The 19,976-nt window shown below is 40.5% G+C and overlaps 2 protein-coding genes across 6 annotated transcripts in view; one reads left to right on the top strand and one right to left on the bottom strand.

Moving 5' to 3' along the window:
* Positions 1-15,165, top strand: part of LOC141781487 (junction plakoglobin a-like) — a 133,533-nt gene extending 118,368 nt beyond the window's left edge. For all 4 annotated transcript variants that reach the window (XM_074657251.1, XM_074657252.1, XM_074657249.1 and 1 more), the window contains 3 exons: positions 1-40; positions 7,364-7,503; positions 10,774-15,165. The exon at positions 1-40 is cut by the window's left edge and continues 3 nt beyond it. In XM_074657251.1, the coding sequence (XP_074513352.1) occupies positions 1-40; positions 7,364-7,500 (177 nt within the window). In that variant the 3' untranslated portion in view covers positions 7,501-7,503; positions 10,774-15,165. The remainder of the gene's footprint in view (positions 41-7,363; positions 7,504-10,773) is intronic.
* A 2,836-nt stretch (positions 15,166-18,001) lies between these two features.
* Positions 18,002-19,976, bottom strand: part of rbfox1 (RNA binding fox-1 homolog 1) — a 352,975-nt gene continuing 351,000 nt past the window's right edge. Inside the window, exon 11 of one of the 2 annotated variants that reach the window (XM_074657320.1) lies at positions 18,002-18,498. In XM_074657320.1, the coding sequence (XP_074513421.1) occupies position 18,498 (1 nt within the window). In that variant the 3' untranslated portion in view covers positions 18,002-18,497. The remainder of the gene's footprint in view (positions 18,499-19,976) is intronic. The other variant, XM_074657314.1, reaches the window with a different exon arrangement.

Raw genomic sequence — 19,976 nt, 5'->3', positions numbered from 1 at the left:
CATACTGCCGTTCCTCTGGAGCACACATACCTAGCTGATGGTATGTACTGTGATTTACGAGGGAATACTTCCAAAACACTGTTTAAATGCAACTACAAATACACATATTTAACATTTTTTGGGTTGTTTAAGCATCTTAGATGAGATATCTACATTGTCCTTTTTAGATATCTAAAATGAAATGTTGACTAGTCAGAATGACGTTGTAAATATCTCCAACTGGAGTTACGGATAGTCAAAATGTAATTACGGATATCTAGAATTAGACTTTTGACTGATTGTCGCGATCATTTTGACGAGTGAATCGATCAGTCTGATTGCTGTAAACCTACATGTATAACACTCGTAACATGCTGCATGATGGATGCACTGGCACCGCGAGGATTACGTGAATGAAAGAATTAGGGGGGAACAAAGGTTCAGTGAGCACCCCAACCATAAGCACCTCCATCTCTGTGTCAGAAATGTATTTTTCTTGGTCTTCCTCTTGGTAGTCGCCGTGATTCACCGTAAAGATCCACTGATCAACAGGCTCATTTATATATAGAAACATTCATGAGGTGCTTTGCATTGATCATTTATGGCTGAATGTGTGCGTGTCGAGGGCGGGATATGAGGCTGATCCACGTTTCAGGTGCACTGTGATTTACACAGTTTTATAAGTCCGATTTTTTTTTTTGGCGCACGCCATTTTCGGCTTTTGTGCACATGTAAATTTTTAGTATGGATCCTACGCACTGTTTTATAAATGAGACCCCTGCTCTTTCTATTTCATGTCATTTTCTAACTATCTGTTCCACAGCGGTCCCTGACCGCTCGTCTCACAGACGGCTTCACATAGAGACTGATGTTATGTGTGCTGCTGTGAGGACGGCTCGTTTTGATTAAAATTAGGTTGTAGCTCGTTGTCTACCTCACTACGGTTAGAAAGAGCCCTCGTTGGTGTTTTAACTATGTTTCCCTTATGAGTTATTGATCCGGGAAGTTTGAATCTGTCAATATCTTTCCAACTATACTTTGTTTGGCCGATATCCAATGGGAAGCCTTGCATGAGCAACGTCATGCACAACAACTCTGACTAGTCATAATGAGGTTTGAGATATCTGTAACTGTTATTTAGGATAGTCAGAACTGAATTACAGACATCTCTAACTGTGACTAGTCAGAATGACGTTATAGATATCTGGAATAAGAATTCTGACTAGTCACAACGTAATTACGACTAGTCAAAAGTGCCGTTGTAGATATCTCCAATGTTAATTCTATATAGTCAAGCTTAGCTATTAAATGTTAAAGGGTCCCATATTGTAAGAAGTGAGATTTTCATGTCTTTTATGTTATAAAGCAGGTTTAAGTGCTATATAAATTCTGTTAAACTATCAAAACACTTAACAATTGGAGAAATACACACAGCCCGCATTCAGAAACTGTGCCTTTGAAACAAGCTGTCGGGATTTATGTCCATTTGTGATGTCACAAATCTACAATGTTCAGACCTTTACTAAGTTTTAAACGTAAGCGTTCTAAATGTGTCCCAGTTTATTTCCTGTTGCAGTGTATGTGAATGACATCAGCTGACAGGAAGTAAACATGAACCCAAACTGTTGCCTGGCAACACAATTCCGTTGAAATTCAGAGAGTGAATACAGGTATATTCAGACAGACAGTATGAGGAAAATAATTTTTTTTTTTTTATCATTTAAGTATGTAAACATGTTCTAGTAGAAACATAAAATACAAGTATGAACCTGAAAATGAGCACGATATGGGACCTTTAAAGCGACTTGCCATAGGTACCAAAAGTGAGCCGAGTCGATTGCAACGACGCAGCGAAAATTAGTCATTTGTGTTTTCCATCAAACACAAGTTCCCCCCCCGTCCCCCCGCATCTTCCTTTCCTCACACCTCTCAAAACTTCACAGTAGGTGGAGAAAGCCTCAGACAAACCACGCTGGCTCATTAGACAGGAGTCCCAGGGGGGGACGCTGAGTTGTCAACACGGCAGCGAACACGAAAGACACAACAAACAAAATAACACTCTGTTGAAATAAAGCTGGACATCGACGTGCACAACACCCAGCCTGCACACATACAGAGAGATCATATTAGTATTCCTGTCATATACCTCCTCAACAGCAGGGCCAGGACTGTTCACACACGCACACACGCATGCACGCACGCACACACACACACACGACACGTCATGAGTCAATCATGCAGGTAGGCTCCCTGCTGTGGACAGAATATACTTGGGCCATAAAGCTTATGCACCATAATGTGTGTGTGTCTGTGTGTGCGTGTGCTCGTGCATGCGTGTACGTGCATGTGTGTGTGATATCATCTGGAGCAAAGACAGAAGGATGAAGGGTGTTATGGAATGGAAGCGGAAGGGATGGATGGTTAGCTGTCTAACTGACAAAGAGAGAAATCAATATCAGAAGACATGTTTATTTCATATATCCATTTCTCCCATTGAAGCTGTCATGTCATAATGACAACATTGACATTGTTGTCACCAGCGTCCACAGGAACTCCACTCTTTACTCTCCTGGGAGGTATGGCAGGAGCATAATGCTCCACCAATTAAATTATTCCCATGCTCTATAATGTCTCATGAGTTATTGCAGCAATTTTGGGGTTTAATACCATTTGTGCTAAATTTAAACATTATTACCACTTGAGAATTAAAAGGTCCCATATTATAAAAAAGTGAGATTTTTATGTTTCTTTATTATATAGCAGGCTTAAGTCCTGCTTTATAATAAAATAAATACTCTGAAAGTATCGTAATGCTCAATCCACAAGGAAATACACACAGCCCGTATTCAGAAACTCTGCATTTGAAACAAGCTGTCTGGATTTCTGTCTGTGATGTCACAAATTTACAATATTGAGACCCTTTACACAGATTTAAAGATAAACATTCTAAATGTGTCCCAGGTTATTCCTGGTTGCAGTGTATGTGAATGACATCAGCTGACAGGAAGTACACATGAACCCAAACTGTTGCCTAGCAACACAATTCTGTTGCCATTCCGTCGAAATGCGCTAAAACAGAGCGTTTAAGACAGAGGGTAAATATAGGTATATTCAGGCCGACAGTATGTGGAAAATAAAGTTTTTTCTTTAACATTACAGCATGTAAACATGTTCTAGTAGAAACACAAAATACAAGTATGAACCTGAAAATGAGCATAATATGGGACCTTTAAGTAAGGGATAATGTACAGCATGCCGGTCATTGTTGTGAAAGAATCCCTGTCAGGGCGATGTTGCACCCCTCTCATCACCCTGAAGGGGATTCTTTCACAACAATGACCCACTAGCTGTACATTATCCCGCTTATTACATGGCTACTTACTGAAGAAATCAATATTTTGACACAAAAACGGTCCGCCAGAGTCCGACATCAGAGCTGCGCCCGTAGCAACGGTTTGTTATACATAGCAACGGTCTGTTATAGAGAAATTACAGACCGCATAATGCCGTGATTGACCAATCAGAATCGAGTATTCAACACAGCTGTGTCATAATAATCAATAATCCCTCCAACATACCACATTAAGACACCAGGACCTTGAGGAACACCTTAGAAACAGCCATGCTGTGATTTGGCATGAAACATTTCTGACATTTTGGAGATTTTTGCAAGAATTACATTTTTTGGCGATTGAATGGTGAGCACTTCTGTTGTATAAAATGCTCAGAAACCCTCTTATTGTCAATCTAGCAAGGAAAGCCATCCATCCTCTAAATGCTCTAGGTCTAAAGTTTGTGGCTGTGAAGTTTCATGAGGCTGTGGTTATCCTAGAGGTCACCACAGGTCACTTTATACAGTGAGGTCAAGTTTCATCTTATTAAAATGAAATGGCTACTATGGGGACTAACATCATCACACATGAATACAATTGGGATCATTGGATCCACAGGAGTCTCAGCTTTACAGTGATACCCAAATGTATTTAAATCCGAGTCTGTTTAGGGACCCCAGTATGCAGAAATATTCAAACACACCATTTTAGAATAGGTAAAAATAGACACATTTTTGTACTGCATGTAAAACTGCTTGGTTTTTGCCCCAAACTGCATGTGATTATCATAAAGTGGTTATGTCGGTACAGGGAAGACTCGTGGGTACCCATAGAACCCATGCCAGTTTTCCCCTCACCAAAATTTAGCCTAACTATGAAGCATAATTTAGCCTCCTTCCCGACAAGCTATAGCATACGAATGGATTCCTTAGGTTTTTTATAGTTTCATATGATCTTCACTCTGAGCCAGCTATGGCCTTAAAAACAGTAATGTCGGTCGGGATCGCCCAGATGGGCGCAAATACATTTGTTACTTTCACAATGTGGGCGCTGGGCGTGAAAATGACAACAGCATCGGTCTGAAACTAGCAATGATAGTAGTGATAGTAAATGATACGGCACTTTAATCTCTAAAACTTGCACACATGAAAATCAGGCGAGTGCACAGAACAGCATCCTTACAAGTGGAAAACCATCCATGAGGGTGCATTTCTGCTCCACATGCACAGATGCGGTCCCACAAGCACAGGGTTATGACGAGCGCGAGCTCGGCCCGCCTTACGCTCCCGCAAATCCTCAACACTAGCTCGCTCATAAAGTCGACTTTTAAAGGTCACATATTATGCTCATTTCCAGGTTCATAGATGTATTTTAATGTTGCACTAGAACATGTTTACATGCTGCAATGTTCAAAAAACCCTTTATTCTTCTCATACTGCAGCCTGAGTCTGCCTGCCTCAGAGACTAATTCAGCCTCTGTCTGAAAACCACTGATTCACAGCCTGTCTCCTCCCACTCTGATTGACAGAAAACGCTGACCAATCAGAGCAAACTTCCTCAACAACACAGCGTCACTCTCCCCCTCCCTCCCGGAGAAGCTCTCTCTCTCTCTCTTTCTCTCTCTGAGAGACGAGTGGAGAGATAGCAGCTAGAATAAAGTTTATAAACCTGGGCACAGCACCAGCGAAAATAAAGTCCATCCACTGGGTCTTCAGAGGATCCGAAGTGGGTACATGGTGCAAGCTTTTGTGTGGAGTATTGCAGCCAACAACAGAACAAGCGGGTTTTCCTTTCAGCATGTTTACTAGTAAACAGTCGAAATAACAATGGCGGACGCAGCTTGCTGAGCCGGCTACTCCGTGGGCGGGGTTACCAAGCCGGGGTATGGGGTGAGGGGGGTGCTGTTCTGTTTCACTGGAAACAGGAAAGCCATATATGGCTTGCATTTCTGCCTAATGACGTCAGAAGACTAGGAAAAAAGCGAATTTTTATTTCTGCACCCATTTCCGGACAAACGGAGGAGGAGAAAAAGAGAGAGGATGGTCTTTTATGATACTATGGTGGCCTGTAGACACACTGGGGACAGATATTGATGTTTAAAAGACATGGAAAAGTGCATTTTGCATAATATGTGACCTTTAAGACTTGGGGTACATCCCAACTCTCTTAATTTGCATCCACGTTTCCCTCACTTGCTTCTCTTTCTTGCAACTTAGTCCCTCCCACCAGGAAACCATGCGAGGACAGAGGAAACAAGGAAATATGTTTTTTAGAGAAATGAGACGTCTTTTCTTCTGAAGCGTCACGTGAAGCAACGTCCGTTTCTGATGACAGCAGCAGCTGATCACAGCTGCATCAGCTGTCAGTCGGCTTTACCAGCTGTAGAGACTTTATGAGAGGAGTTTATGTCTGAACTGTACTAATACTAATAAAGACACACAGTTATTATCAGTGGCAGAGCAGCAGTGTTTTCTCTCTGTAGCCTTTTACCTGTTTAACAAACACCTGCACATGAATAACAGCCTGGGGGGCCAGGAACCATCTCTACTGGCACAATATCTTTTATTACTTATTCATTATTTGAGACTGTATTTATTGATATTCTGATTGAGAATTCATTATTTAATAACCCAGAATAGTATCGTTGTGTCTTTTGAACACTGGACATTATTTATTAGGCTGAATGTTTCAGGGAAAATGTAAATGATGTAACTCATATCAAACCCAACGCTCAGGAATTATCAGCCTCACGTGTGACTGAAAGGAAATGAGGATAAATGATGTAAAAGGTGTTTGTTGCTGACAGACAGACTCTCCTGCTCTCATTGACTTTAACTGTGTCCTTGATAAAAGTTAACGGGGAAATAAAAGATCATGAAAGGATAAATATTTCTAATAAATGCAGAAAGATGTTCTAGGTCTGTTTGTCGGGTTTTATAAAGCCCTTTCAGTGTCAGGCTGCTTCACTGACGGTGTGTGAAGGAGAGATACTGCAGGTTCTTCTGCTGCTGTTCATACCTACAGTTAACACAGATTATAACTAGATGGTGAATCAGAAGACAACGAAACCATGAAACGTTTAATCTGTGATCTGTCTTCACTCCGGTATGAAACTCCAGTGATGTTGGGAGGTAAAGTTATCAGATCAGTCCGGTCGGCAGCAGCGTCCAATCAGTGACTGATATCCAATAAGGGGGCGTGTTGGTCGGTAAAAGACTTCCGTGAAGGCTGCTCTCATGTATCCTCGCTCATCGCTCCTCAGAGATCTCTCCTCGATCTTCACTCCTCCGTGCAGAAATAAGAGCTTTGGGACGTTCTTCAAGATGGCGCACCAGAACAACTTCTGGTTCAAGCGAGGAGCGAGGAGCGAGGAAACGACAAATAAGAGAATTGAGATGCACCCTTGGAATGATTGCATATGTGGCCCTTTTGGTCGCAGTCTGGAGCCCTGCCAATGGTGGCTATTTTATCTAAAAAGAGAAAGTAATGTAGGCTATCAAGTGCAAACTAGGTATCATATAACCTAATGCATGTTTGTCCACTACATTATTAATATCTCAACTATATTTATTGATCACTTAAGTTGTACTTTTGTTTTTTTACAAAGGTAAGGATGTCTTTATGTGCTTAAGTCAACACTATAAAAGTTACAAGCAAGTTTCTGTCACAAGAAACGGGGTGATAGCGACAATTCACATCTCTATTGAACGCAGCATAAAATCACAAAAACACACTGTGCCCTCGTCTAATCCAAGTAACAGTAACCACATAACAATAGTGTGTGTATTTGTCAGTGTCATCATAAATGTAAAGGGATGTGTTTGTCACAAATATCAAGGGAAATGTTCCTCTTAGTCCCTCCCATCTTCCAATAATTCTGCCTTGGCAACAGTTGATGAGGAATGACCTCCACCTGCTTGGAGATGTAACTTTGAGGTTTTATTTTAACATTGCGCCTTAGTTGTATGCTATACATTTGACCTTACATAATATACCTGGTGCAACAGCCTGCTCTACTTTTTATTCTCTGTTCCCCTGTGTCTGTGTCTCAGAGTTAGACGCCTCTTACCCTCCCTATGGCTACTCTGATATGCCTATGGACAGCATGCAGCTAGACGCTGACCTCCACGAGCCCTACATCCCTGACATGACCTACGACCCAAGACAGGCCTACCCTGAACCACTCTAACAGGTAAACACACACACACACACACACACACACACACACACACACACACGCACGCACACACATACACAATCAAAGACTGTAATTTAATTTAACTTTAATTTAAGCTTATACAACTGCAAATAACACCGTTAGTAATTTACAAAAGAAAGACAAAAACCAAAATACTTGGGACGTTTCTCTATGGGAGTTTTGTATCATAAGGCTAGCGGAAGCAACGCTAATAACGATGTTAGCAGGAGCAGTGCTAATCGCATTGGGAGCAGCGCTAACAGCTATGCCAGCTGGAGCTGATTACACACAATACTTTAACACAAACAGACAACTCTCCGATGACTGCAAAAGATCTATCAAACAATCAATCGGCAACACCGAGCGTTCATTGCAGTTCAGTTCTAGCACGCCGACCAGCAGCAGTGATCGTACACAGCACCTGGAAGGTGCAGGTGGCGAAGAAGGATTAAAGTCACGATGACTCATAGGATAGTTATGCTCCCATAACTTGTCATGCAGTTCTTTGACTTTAGGGAGAGGATTGTGATGTCCACAAGGTCCCGGGGAGCAATCATCTCGACCTTACTCCCCAAGAGCGTGCACAGTTTCCCCCAGATTCAAGATGAGACCTTTAAGTTGTTCTATTTCTCTTCTCATAGCTTCCATATCCAATACTGGCAGTTTCTCCCTTTACTTGTCCTTCCTTTGCAGCGGTGGAAAGTTTGAGAGGTGGGTAAGTTGTTCGTTTGCAGTTAAGCTTTTCTCAGCGGAAGGTGTATGAGCCTTGTTAGCTTCATCAGGAGGCTCTGCGGGTTGAGGGATAGCTTCTGGAGGCAAGCTTGGGCATGACGTCTGGTATTCTTTGTTTCTTTATTTCTTTATTTATATTTTACCTTTAATTAACCAGATAAGTCAATTGAGAACCAATTCTCATTTACAATGACGACCTGGTTCAAGAGGCAGCGACAGAAGGCAAGGCCATACAAGATATTAGAACATAGAACATAAGTGCAACGATTAGTGCAATAAAACATTACAAACAAAATTATCATCAAAACATCAAAATATATATACAATATATACAACAATAGACATATACAGTATATGTTTTGTGTTCCAGAGAGGAAAAATTCAGTAGCAGGTGCAGTGATCTCTTGTCATGAGTTATTAAAGGAGGGTAATGGGATGAGGGTGTGGAGTTTTAGTGTCTTTTGTAACTCGTTCCAGTCACTAGGAGCAGCAAACTGGAATGAGTGACGACCAAAGGAGGTGCGGACTTTAGGAACGACCATGAATTTGCTAGAACGTAAATTGCGGTTACTGTTGGAGATATATAGTAGTGAGTGGAGATATGGAGGGTTTTTGCCAATGATAGTTTTATAAATGAACTGATACCCATGGATAGGGCTGCACGGTGGTGCAGTGGATGGTTAGCACTGTCGCCTCACAGCTAGAGGGTCCCAGGTACGAATCCGGCTTCGGGCCCTTCTGTGTGGAGTTTGAATGTTCTCCCCGTGTTAGCGTGGGTTTGCTCCGGGTTCTCTGGCTTCCTCTCACAGTCCAAAGACATGCAGGTTAGGTTCATTGTTGACTCTAAATTGCCCCGTAGGTGTGAATGTGAGCGTGAATGGTTGTCTGTCTCTATCTGTCAGCCCTGTGATAGTCTGGAGACCTGTCCAGGGTGTACCCCGCCTTCACCCAATGTCAGCCACAATTGGCTCCAGCACCCCCGCCCCTGTGACCCCGAATGGGATAAACGGTTACGGATAATGGATGGATGATACCAATGGATCTGACGCCTGATATGGAGTGATGGCCAGTCAATTAGAGAATACAGCTTACAGTGATGAGCGTTGAGAGGGACACCGGGTCACAAAACCAATGGCAGTATGGTAGATGACGTCCAGTTTATTGAGGAGATTTTTGTTGGCGAATCTGTAAATTAAGTCGCCATAATCCAGGATTGTGAGAATTGCCATCTTCATATAAGGTGTGAGCAACCGTGTTTGGGGCTTCCATGTATTTTCCACAGTGCGTATAGAGATGTTTTTACAGTTGCAGTGGAGCATGTGGACACCCGCTGTATTGCTGGAGTGTCCTTATGTGTTTTTTATCTTTAAAATATCTGGCCTCTGGCTGAGTAAGATTAGAGTAATCATCATGTTTCCATGATTTTAAATGGTTGTCCTTGTCAAAACATTGTAGTAATGTTATACTGCTGTGAGAGATACCTATCTTAACCATCTTCTGGAAATTGGCAACACTATAGTTCATTTCCTCTTGTGTCAACGTTCAGGCTTATCTCAAAGTGCCGAGTCAAAGGCAAGCTGTATATTCACGTATATCCTCTCATCAGAAAAGCCCTTTCAGCTCTGACTGACTGACTGACTGATGGGGAGTCCAAGGGACTTAACCTCTGTATGACTCTCATGTGACACTAACAACACTTATAACAGACATGTGGCCTGATGACCCATATGTGACCTCAACCACTCCCAATGTGTGAGCCACCCTACAGAGGATAAATGTCTGGGACTCACAAGTCAGTCAGCACTGCTTTTTCGATGAAAGGTGAAGAAATTGTCCTCAAGAAATCTAAAGCAAAACCAAGGTGCCTTTGACCCAGCACTCACCACAAGACATCCTATGATCTGGATGACTGGGAAAGACATATATTAGGTAGTACTTTCTGAAAGTACCGGAACTGTTGAGGTGGAATTTGGAGGGATGATCGTCGCTGATTGGTAAAACACACACACAGCACCGCAACTTCATTAGCCTCAACTCATGTACCACTTAATTCATAAACAAGGAACTACTCTAGTATCCATTTAGGACCATTTTAGGACGAGGACAGAGCATTTCTCTTTGTTTGATAAATTTAACATAAAGTTAGGCTCTGCTGTTTCCAACTCATTTTAAAAAAGACAAAGAGAAAAAAGAGATAGCACATATAAATAACCATCAAACACTCAACAGATGATTTATTATTATATCGCCGTCGCAGTGACAACGTTTATTTTTTCGATGTAATTTTTTTCATACGTCAGCAGACTAATTTGCCTAATCTTTGCAGGTCTTTAGACCCTGGTGGAAATGCAGACAACAGTGGGCTGAAGGAACCTTTTAGTTCCTTGGAAATTAGTTCCAAGGACTAAAAGTCTCAGGAACTTTTGGTGGAAACCCAGCTAACGCAGATATTTTATATTTCTTCTAATCTTTTTTAATCCAGTTTAGTTGATGATCGTGCTTGAGAATGTTTGCTGTTTTTTTTTGTTGCAGGAGAATGAAACAGAAATGCTGAAAGGAAACGAGAGAATGATCAAATCACAGGAAGAAAGACTGGAGAGGAATGGATGGAGGAAGAAGGAGGAGATTGGAGTTTTTAATCACAAAGGGAATCAGCCCTTTCCAAAAGGGTGGAGGAAAAAAAAAAATCCCATTTGGCAATCAAGAACTATCGAAAGAGGTTGCTTATTAAAAAGAGGTTTATTGTTGCTTTAAATGAAATATGTAACTTTGTTATAATGTTTTACTGTGGGGTGGAAGTGTGGGGGACGGGGGACGTATGAAGTTTGGAGGCATTGTTACACGGGTACCTTTTTGAAGCAATCAAATTAGAACAAGAACGCATTACAGTTTGGGACATGCGGGGCAAGCAGGAAGAGCTTAACCAAACTCAGCTGATAATCCTTACCAAATGTTTAATCATCTGTTTGAATTTGCTGAAACGTTAAGACATTAAAAGTGTGACGTCATGCCTGTTGTACTTTTAGATTTTTTTCTATTTCTCCCCACATGTGGATACCTCATGTGAAACACCCATATTAGTCAGTAAGAAGTTCCATTGCGCTATAGTTAAAGGTCCCATATTGTAAAAATATGAAAAATGATTTTCAGGTCTTTTATATTATAAAGCAGGTTTAAGTGCTCTAAAAATACTGTTAAACTATCAAAACGCTCAATATATGGAGAAACACACACACAGCCCGTATTAAGAAATTGTGCGTTTGAAACAAGCCGTTAGAATTTCTGTCCATTTGTGATGTCACAAATATACAATATTTAGACTATTACACGGTTTTAAACGTAAACATTCTAAATGTGTCCCAGTTTATTTCCTGTTGCAGTGTATGTAAATAAAATCAGCTGACAGGAAGTAAACTTGGACCCAAGCTGTTGCCTAGCAACACAATTCCGTTGCAATTCCGTTTAAATGCACTAAAACGGAGCGTTTCAGACAGAGGGTAAATATAGGTATATTCAGGCAGACAGTATGAGGAAAATAAAGTGTTTTTTGAACATTACAGCATGTGAACATGTTCTAGTATAACACAAAATACAAGTATGAACCTGAAAATGAGCACGATATGGGACCTTTAACTATAACTCCCAGTTTAACCAAATGTTTTACTGACATCACAAAAACCTTCACTATGAAAACAAGGAACAACTCCGAGGTCTTTGCTTTGCAAAACAAGCGGCATTTAACGGGAACAGGTTTCGTCCCCATTGCTACCAAATGCTACCCGTGTATCCCAGCCTTTAGCTGCTGTCTTTTAGATGTCTCCTCTGTGTATTTGAACAGTGCACATGTCCCAGGGTGTCCATGTGTGGTTGTTGCATGGTAGTATTGTGTACTCATTGAAATATTCTTCACCTTTACATACTGAGAAAAAAAAAAAAAGACATCCGGGTTTTTACAAGACAATTTGAATTACACCGGCCGTTTGGAAAAACCTCAGCGAGGAACTGGACTAAAAACCCCACCATGTCCCAGCCTCATTTTCACCAAGTGGATATTCTGTTCAAATGTCCACAGGAAATGGAATCCCTTTGGCATCTTCGGCATCAGACTACGAATCCCGTCATTTTCCAGTCATGCCCAGTTAGACCCTCACATCTCCAGCGGGAATGGACCACTTTGATCTCTCTGATCAGCTCGTACACAACTTTGTGGGTGCCGTGGACACTGCAGAGTAAATTCACAATGGTACTTGCACTGTGCTTACACGTACAGTAATGACTTTTGTACTAGGGTGGGCAGATCATAGAAATTTGCCGATAATTGTATCTGTCACTGTCAGTAGAGGGGTTGGGGCTGCAAGCTCTAATATGACACAGTAATACTTGCTGCTTGCTCACAGCATCGTGAATTAATGCTGAGTTCCATTTACCTTGGAAATCGGAAGTCAGAGCTGGGAATGATGTCACGTCAGAGTCGATCGCATTTCAGTACAACAAGTCGAAAAACTTCATGGCGTTTGCTCCAGCATGGTCAGCCTTTGTTAGCTAATGTTAGCAAATCCCAGTTGTTAACAATGCATTACTCCGGTATTTTGTGCATACAACACCGTAGCAGGGTGTCCACAGATAGAAGTCGGACAGTACTGTGTGTACGGAAATTCTGACTTCCCAGTTCAAATGGAACACAGCATTAATATTCAGTCTCTGATTGGCGTGCAGTACCTTTTCTACCTAGTTGGAATGTGGACATTGTGGACAGTTGGGGCAAAAAATGCTTTGTGCACCAGGGGGAAGCTGTGCTTGTACAAGGCTGCTGTTTTTTGGTTGCAATACGAACAACAGCAGCCGTTGCCTGCAATGTTAAGAAAGCACAACTACGATGACTTATCAATTGCTGAGGGGAATCTACCACAGCTATACTGTTCCTGACTCTAAACATCATTAAATTTTGTTATTTTCAACTGTTTTGGTATACATTTATTCCTGCTTGCACAGACTATCCAAATCTACGGAAGATTTAAAATGCCTAAATTAAAAAATTAAATAAAACAAATATAAATACAGCGTCATACGCATTAACTTTGCCATAATTAAATTAAAACATTGAAGGACAATCATTATTTAAATGTAGCATGGACAAATCATGTCACAATTCATTACAATTTATCAAAGAGAAAAGGGCAAATAATTATGCTTTTCACAGACGTTAAATGGACACATAAAAATGAAATACATATAACAATGTAAATTGTGTTTTACTTTACTTCTTTGTTGGATTTTTTTTTTAATTTCGGCATCTTAAAGGGGACATATTATGCTCATTTTCAGGTTGTAATTTAGGTTTCTACTAGAAGATGTTTACATGCTTTAATGTTCAAAAAACACATTATTTTTTTCATACTTTTTCACAGTTTTTTGGGTTGGTAGGCTCTCCAGATGCCCAAATGTATGTGCACAAGCACTGATAAAAAATTAGTTTTTCATGATATGTCCCCTTTAAATCTTCCACACTAATGGGAAATTGGACGTTTTATTTTCTTAGCTCAGGACATTGGTTCTTTTGTTTATGATAGCATAACTGAAAGTAATTTCTGAGCTCCGGGAACACGGCAACATCCCTTAAAAAATACTGCAGGTTCGATGGCGCAACACAAATAATCTGGCAAAACGGTTGCTTCATTGTATTAAACCGTTAGTATCGTCTGATTGCTCACCTTTGTTTCCCCCATTGCACTCGTTTTTAGTGATGTTCCCGCGTTCCCAGATCTCAGCAATAGAACTGATGGACAGAGCTACTAGAATAAAAAACCCAAGTTGGAAAAAAAAACAGCAGGTTCTCTGTAAGCACAGAGTGCCACCTTTCACTGATATCATAGAGCTGTGTAGTACAGTATGCGTTGCAGAGAAGTGAGTAAATTCATGAGCTTTCACAGTACTGTTATTAGCCCTGTACGTCTGGCACTTTCAGTCGGTTAGTGAGAATGTTTGATATAGCGAAGAGCTAATTAAACCCACCCTATCTACAAAAATACTAGGTTGAAATGGGATGAGAACCAAAGCAATGGAATATTCAATGTGCAGTCAAATCCCAATAAGGCATGTGCTGTGATGGTAAACCTGGACAGGAGTGTAACCTTAAACTGAGACTTACGAGCTGCAAGCTTTCACTGCAGGAGCTTTTGGTTCTAGCTTCTTCCTCGCATTTTCACTTACAGACCAGAATATTTCAGAAGTACTGCATGTTATTAAAAATGCAACAGGTCTGTAGGCGTCCGGTACGTTAAACCACTTCAAAGTTGTTTGTTTGGCTCCACTGCATGCATTGTGATCATTCATTTTCCTACATATCTTCTCGTTTTAACCACCCCCTCGCACTTTCGTTTTGTTGTGTCTTTGCCAGATTGCTTATAAATCTTCTGCTCCACCTCTTGTTTTCTAACAGCTCCCTCTGAATGGATTCCTCTCCCAAACAAGTAATATGGGCCTGGATATACTGTACATTTGCTTGATTAATAGCGGTCAACAGCACTGCAACCAACCACTGAAAATACCTGAACTTGGATTAAGTATCACTTCCTGAGCAGAGCCCAAATTTAGTTTCCCAAACTTCGTCCCCGAAATGGGCGGAGGACGGTAGAAACACAAGTAGAACCTGTGACAATGGATAAACATAAATGTTACATTTAATTGAATTCCTGCAGTGTCAAAAGGCCCTTGGTCTTCTGGGGTTTAGGTTGATCCAGTACTCAGAAATGCAGGGTAAACAGCTCTTATGAATATGTACCTCACTATTTCTACCTGAATGACAAGGAATTGGAGTCGTTATTGGCATCTGAAAAGCAAGCAAAAAATTGGCACAGCCCTATTTGTACCGTGTCTTCACCACCACTACATCATCATAATGAATGTTCTTTTTTTTTAATCGTACACTACATATGACTGTGTGTTTGTGTGGTATTTGAACAGCAGGGGCGCTGCTGGGAGGAGAAGGTGAAGTTAAATGGAGGGAAAAAGACGTTTCAGGGGAGGAAATGTGACCAATAGTCCCCCCCCCCCCAGAATATTGGTTTCATATGGAAATGAAACTTCTGTATAATATATAGCACTGTAAACTATACAATGTGATGATTACATTTTATATTAAATCACCTACACCAGGGGTCTGCAACCTGCGGCTCCGGAGCCACATGTGGCTTTTTTAAAAATGGAAATGAATAACGTTTGTTTTTTGTTTACATTTTCATTTTTATTCATCATTGTTGTAGGTCTATGGTACGATGGTATGACGGAGTATTAGGGCCACATTGAGGAAAAATAAATAAATCTGAGATTTCGAGAATAAAGTCATAATATTACGAGAAAAAAAGTCGTAATATTATGAGAATAAAATCATAATATTATAAAGTACTAATTTTACGTGCTATTTTCTTTTTTTCTCATAAAGATATGACTTTATTCTCGTAATATTATGACTTTTTTCTGGAAATCTCAGATTTTTTTCCCTCAATGTGGTCCTAATACTCTGTAGTACATTTGCACTTTGTCCCTCACTGCATTAGACTAATATACTATATACTTAGATTATAAACTGTGTTACCTTCCTCACAATGCTCAAATGTTTTGCGGTTCCAGACAGATTTAAAAAAAAAAAATGGATGCAATGATGGTATGATATATAAAGTAATGAACAAGAAACAGAGGGAGGGATGAATGCCAAAGAGATTTCTCTTGTGATGATAATCATTTTGTGCTTGCTTGTTGACTTGTTTAGCAGGAAGTGAACAAACTGTAACAAAGATAACTCAGGGGACGAGGGCTCGGCATGTGAGACGAAAAAGCACAGCTCAGCAACTTCTGTTGATTTGGAGGCTTTTTGAGATCCAGGTTTCTTAATCTGAATCTTCTTAATATCTGAATTGGATTTGGCTGTTTAATACAAATATTTGACTATTTGTTCCTGTTTTTCATACAGACATACAGTATCTGGCAATCAGAAAACCCATTGGTGTGACTTTCAGTGATGATTTCGACCACATTAATCTAGTCAAATGTGATCCGCCACAGTTTCATAATGAACCGAAAACATTTTTACACTTCTCAACCGGTGGGGTCCGCGTCTGCCCGGGGGGGATTCAACTCAGCAGGTCAGAGTCGGCCGCTCGGTGTGTGAGAGGATCACCTTGTGGGACCTCTCCCCGGCGCTGGCTGACCCTCGCCTGGCACAGCTCGGAAAGGCCGGGGGTGAAGGTGTCTCTTCAGTTCTTCATAGATCTAGCCTCTGAAAATAAACAACAACGACGGCTCAGGGTCACCAACGAGGACTCAGGGGGGCAGCCCTAAAGGATGCTTTGGGTGTGGGCTGAGAACTTGTCAAGTATCTGAGCAGAGGTCTGTCTCAGAGTATGCCAAGTTCAAATTTATGTTCTTGGGAGATCAAATTTGGCAAGTTGAAATTGAGGGTCCAAATTTGCAAGAATGGGATGACGCAGTAAACTCAATTTAGAAGAATTAACATGTGAAATTGGATAATGTGGAAAGATGAATGCTATGACCGATTTAAAGTCGAAACTTTGTGGAACAGGCAAGCTTCATATTTGGATTAAAATACAAATAAAATGAAGAATTGCAAAAAAAACTACTTGAAAACAGAACTGACGTTGTAAGTGGAGAACTTCTAGTTTTTTTTTTTCTGATGTTATGTGTTTTTTCTATTTGTGAAGTCCTCAAATCTGCGCATTCAGACATTTAGGAAGCACATGGCTAGTTACTGTCGTCCCGAGCCATTACCATTACTGCATATCACGGTCCTGCAATGGACTGGTGGTCAGTTTAAAGCTTGTGGACTGCTAGCTGTCTTCCGTGTCACAGTAAAGATGCTAACTCAAATTGCCAATGGCAGGTGATATTCAAAAATTGTACTGCAGCAGATGTGTTCATGCCAGCACATGACAAACTGAAGCACTGTTGCTTGACTCGGCCTGTGTCTACTGCTTGACTCGGCCTGTGTTTCTCTGGTTGGGGATAAAATAACTAAATGTTCTCCTGGTGACATCTGGAGGTTAAACAGTTCAAGTCTGTTGCATCTCTGACCACACACATCATCCCAATTGGGTGTGGTGACGCGTGGTACGGACTTTAATATACCACAGTGCTATGTGTGAAATGCTGTGGGGGTACATGTTGTTGCAAATCAAGCAGCAACTGCTAAATGGCAGAGCAAGCGAGATTAGTAGCCTGACCACAGTCACTCTTTGGAAATGTTCATTCTAAATATGCCACTTGAATCAGCCATTAGCCAACTGAACAATCAAGCAGAACAGATATGAATGAGGGGAAATTATAGGAAACTGTGTAGAATATGTCTGAGGGGTGTTTTAAATCTTAATATGCATTTTTACTAAAAACAATCGTGTTTCAAAGTTTGTTTGTTTTTATTTCAAATAAATGAAATGATGAATCAATCTGCCTAAGTTTCCTGTTTTTTTGTATGTTTAATGTATTTTACGCTAATGCAGACTGACCATACAAAATATCACGAGTTCACAATTTACTGTCTGCCATTTTCAAACTGAGGAAATAGATATAGATAGGTCTAGGCTATTAGCATATGGTCTCATGCTTATTTTGGGTGTCTGTTTGTATGTATGTGTAAGGTTGGCCGAGTGGCTAAGGCGTAAAAACTGAGAAAAATTCCAGTTAAGCAGTCCAGGTGTATTTATTAACAATAGTGGAAACCAACAATCCAGTGCAAAAATATGTACAGTGCAGGCCTGGCATCCAAGAAACAGGTTTTTCAAAAATAATGAAAAATAATAAGCAAAATGACAAAAATATATAAAGACACAGCATAGGCTATGCCCCTTTAAATTTGGGGCCCTTGCAGCTCTCCAATCTGGCTTGTCTCTCATCAAAGGTTTGCTCTCCACTCAAAAACCTCCAGGTATTCCAGCCTCCTCTTTTATGAAGCTGGATCCTACTAAGTAATCTTGATAATAAGTAATAATCAATCAAACAACAGCATAATAATATCTAGTCCAAAAAATAGGACATAATTTATAGTTAAATTATAAAACATTTAATATAACATTTTGAGGCACGTAATTATTCAAACTAATTAAAATTACATTACCTATTGTCAACCCCCCAAAACACCCCTCCAACTCTACCGTACTTGGTACCTTCTCTGGGAACCCCCCTATATAAGCTATTGGTACGCTCCTGTTCGGTTTCGGCAGTCCAGGTCTAAACCAAGGAGCGCATCTACAGCAGAGAAGAAAGGGTGACAAACAATTTAATGAATATACATTTTACAATAAATGGAAATGTTCAATATCAATACTTATGCCTGTGTGTAATTCATTAATACATTTATGCTTTGTAACGCTATGACCCCCATTAAGAAATGTATTACTTTGTCGGCGGGCCTCCCGACATTTGAGAAGTACTGATGCTACGGTAACACTTAACATCGACACCTCCAAGCTGGCTTGATTTAATATATGATGGAGGTGTCGTTACAGTGTGTATGTGTTGCATCTTACTTTATAGGGCACGGGCTAACCCGTGACAGTATGTATGTATGTATGTATGTATGTATGTATGGGGGTTGTTCAAATGCATGCAATGAAGTGTCCAATGGGACGCCCATTTGATGGTCACTAGGTGTAAAATGCAGATTTCCGAGGTTTCTTGTCAGTTTTGTGCAGACTTTGCATTGACTGTGGATCAGAAACCCTGTCACCAGAAGGAATGTGCAGTGTTGGAGGATTCTGAAACCACAGATTATGTTCAATGACAATGTTTTAAAAATCCTTTCTTTCTGCATTATCTGCAAACGACAACAGGACAATTAAGGTTAAGGAATGTCATTGTAATGGAAATGAATGGCTAAGGTTAGGCAACTAAAACACCAGGTTTGGTTAGCAAAAAAGATTGGAAACAAACAAAAACTAAATTTCCAGCCATATGTAGTGTGTGCTGGAGTTTCCTTGTCTGGTTTAGACTTACAGTGAGAATCGCCTACTGACCAACAAAGCACAGTCCATGCAGAAAGTGATAACAGACAGACAAAAAGATATCTGTTACTCGGCCTGTCCAATTCTCAAGAGTGATATATGGAAACCTGAGTATATTACTGTATTATAATATTTTCTGGAGATATGCATGGTCACCACAGGATGATTCCTATTGACTATTAGTGTCACAGTTCGGTTAACACTTTGCTGATGACAAGGTATCTCCAAATTTCTTCAAGATTTCCATGAAATTTGCTTTGGATATTTGTTTTTGTTTTCCCAGGTGATGATTTCTGATGATTATTTTGAATGAACAAACTCTTGAAACAGCTAAATCTAACGGGCATAACATTTGCTATGGTGTTTACAAGTAGTACACCCATGCTCCCTACGGACTAACTCTTCATTTTGGACACTCCCATGATCTTTCCTGTAGTAGCACACTCAGATCAAAATGCCAACTCTACACAACAAAATATGATTTAGCCTCACTCTGGAGTAACGCTTCAGTGAGTTTGAACTTTCATTTTGTGGTTTTACAGTGATCCCTGGTAGGGTCTACGCTTGATTACTTCACATCCAGATTAATTTAAAGAAAATGTCGACCTTCATCTGCAGAGAAAATATACAGAGAAGCTATTTTCCCTTCTGCGGTCCTGGCTGTCTGTGTGTATTCATCTGATACATTGAACTTCAAAAATTTGGAGGCTTCAGTGTGACACT

This window comes from Sebastes fasciatus, chromosome 13, assembly GCF_043250625.1.
Source record: "Sebastes fasciatus isolate fSebFas1 chromosome 13, fSebFas1.pri, whole genome shotgun sequence".
Taxonomy (NCBI): Eukaryota; Metazoa; Chordata; class Actinopteri; order Perciformes; family Sebastidae; genus Sebastes; species Sebastes fasciatus.
Note: the sequence above shows the minus strand (reverse complement) of the source record. Positions and strands in the feature narration are given on the sequence as shown.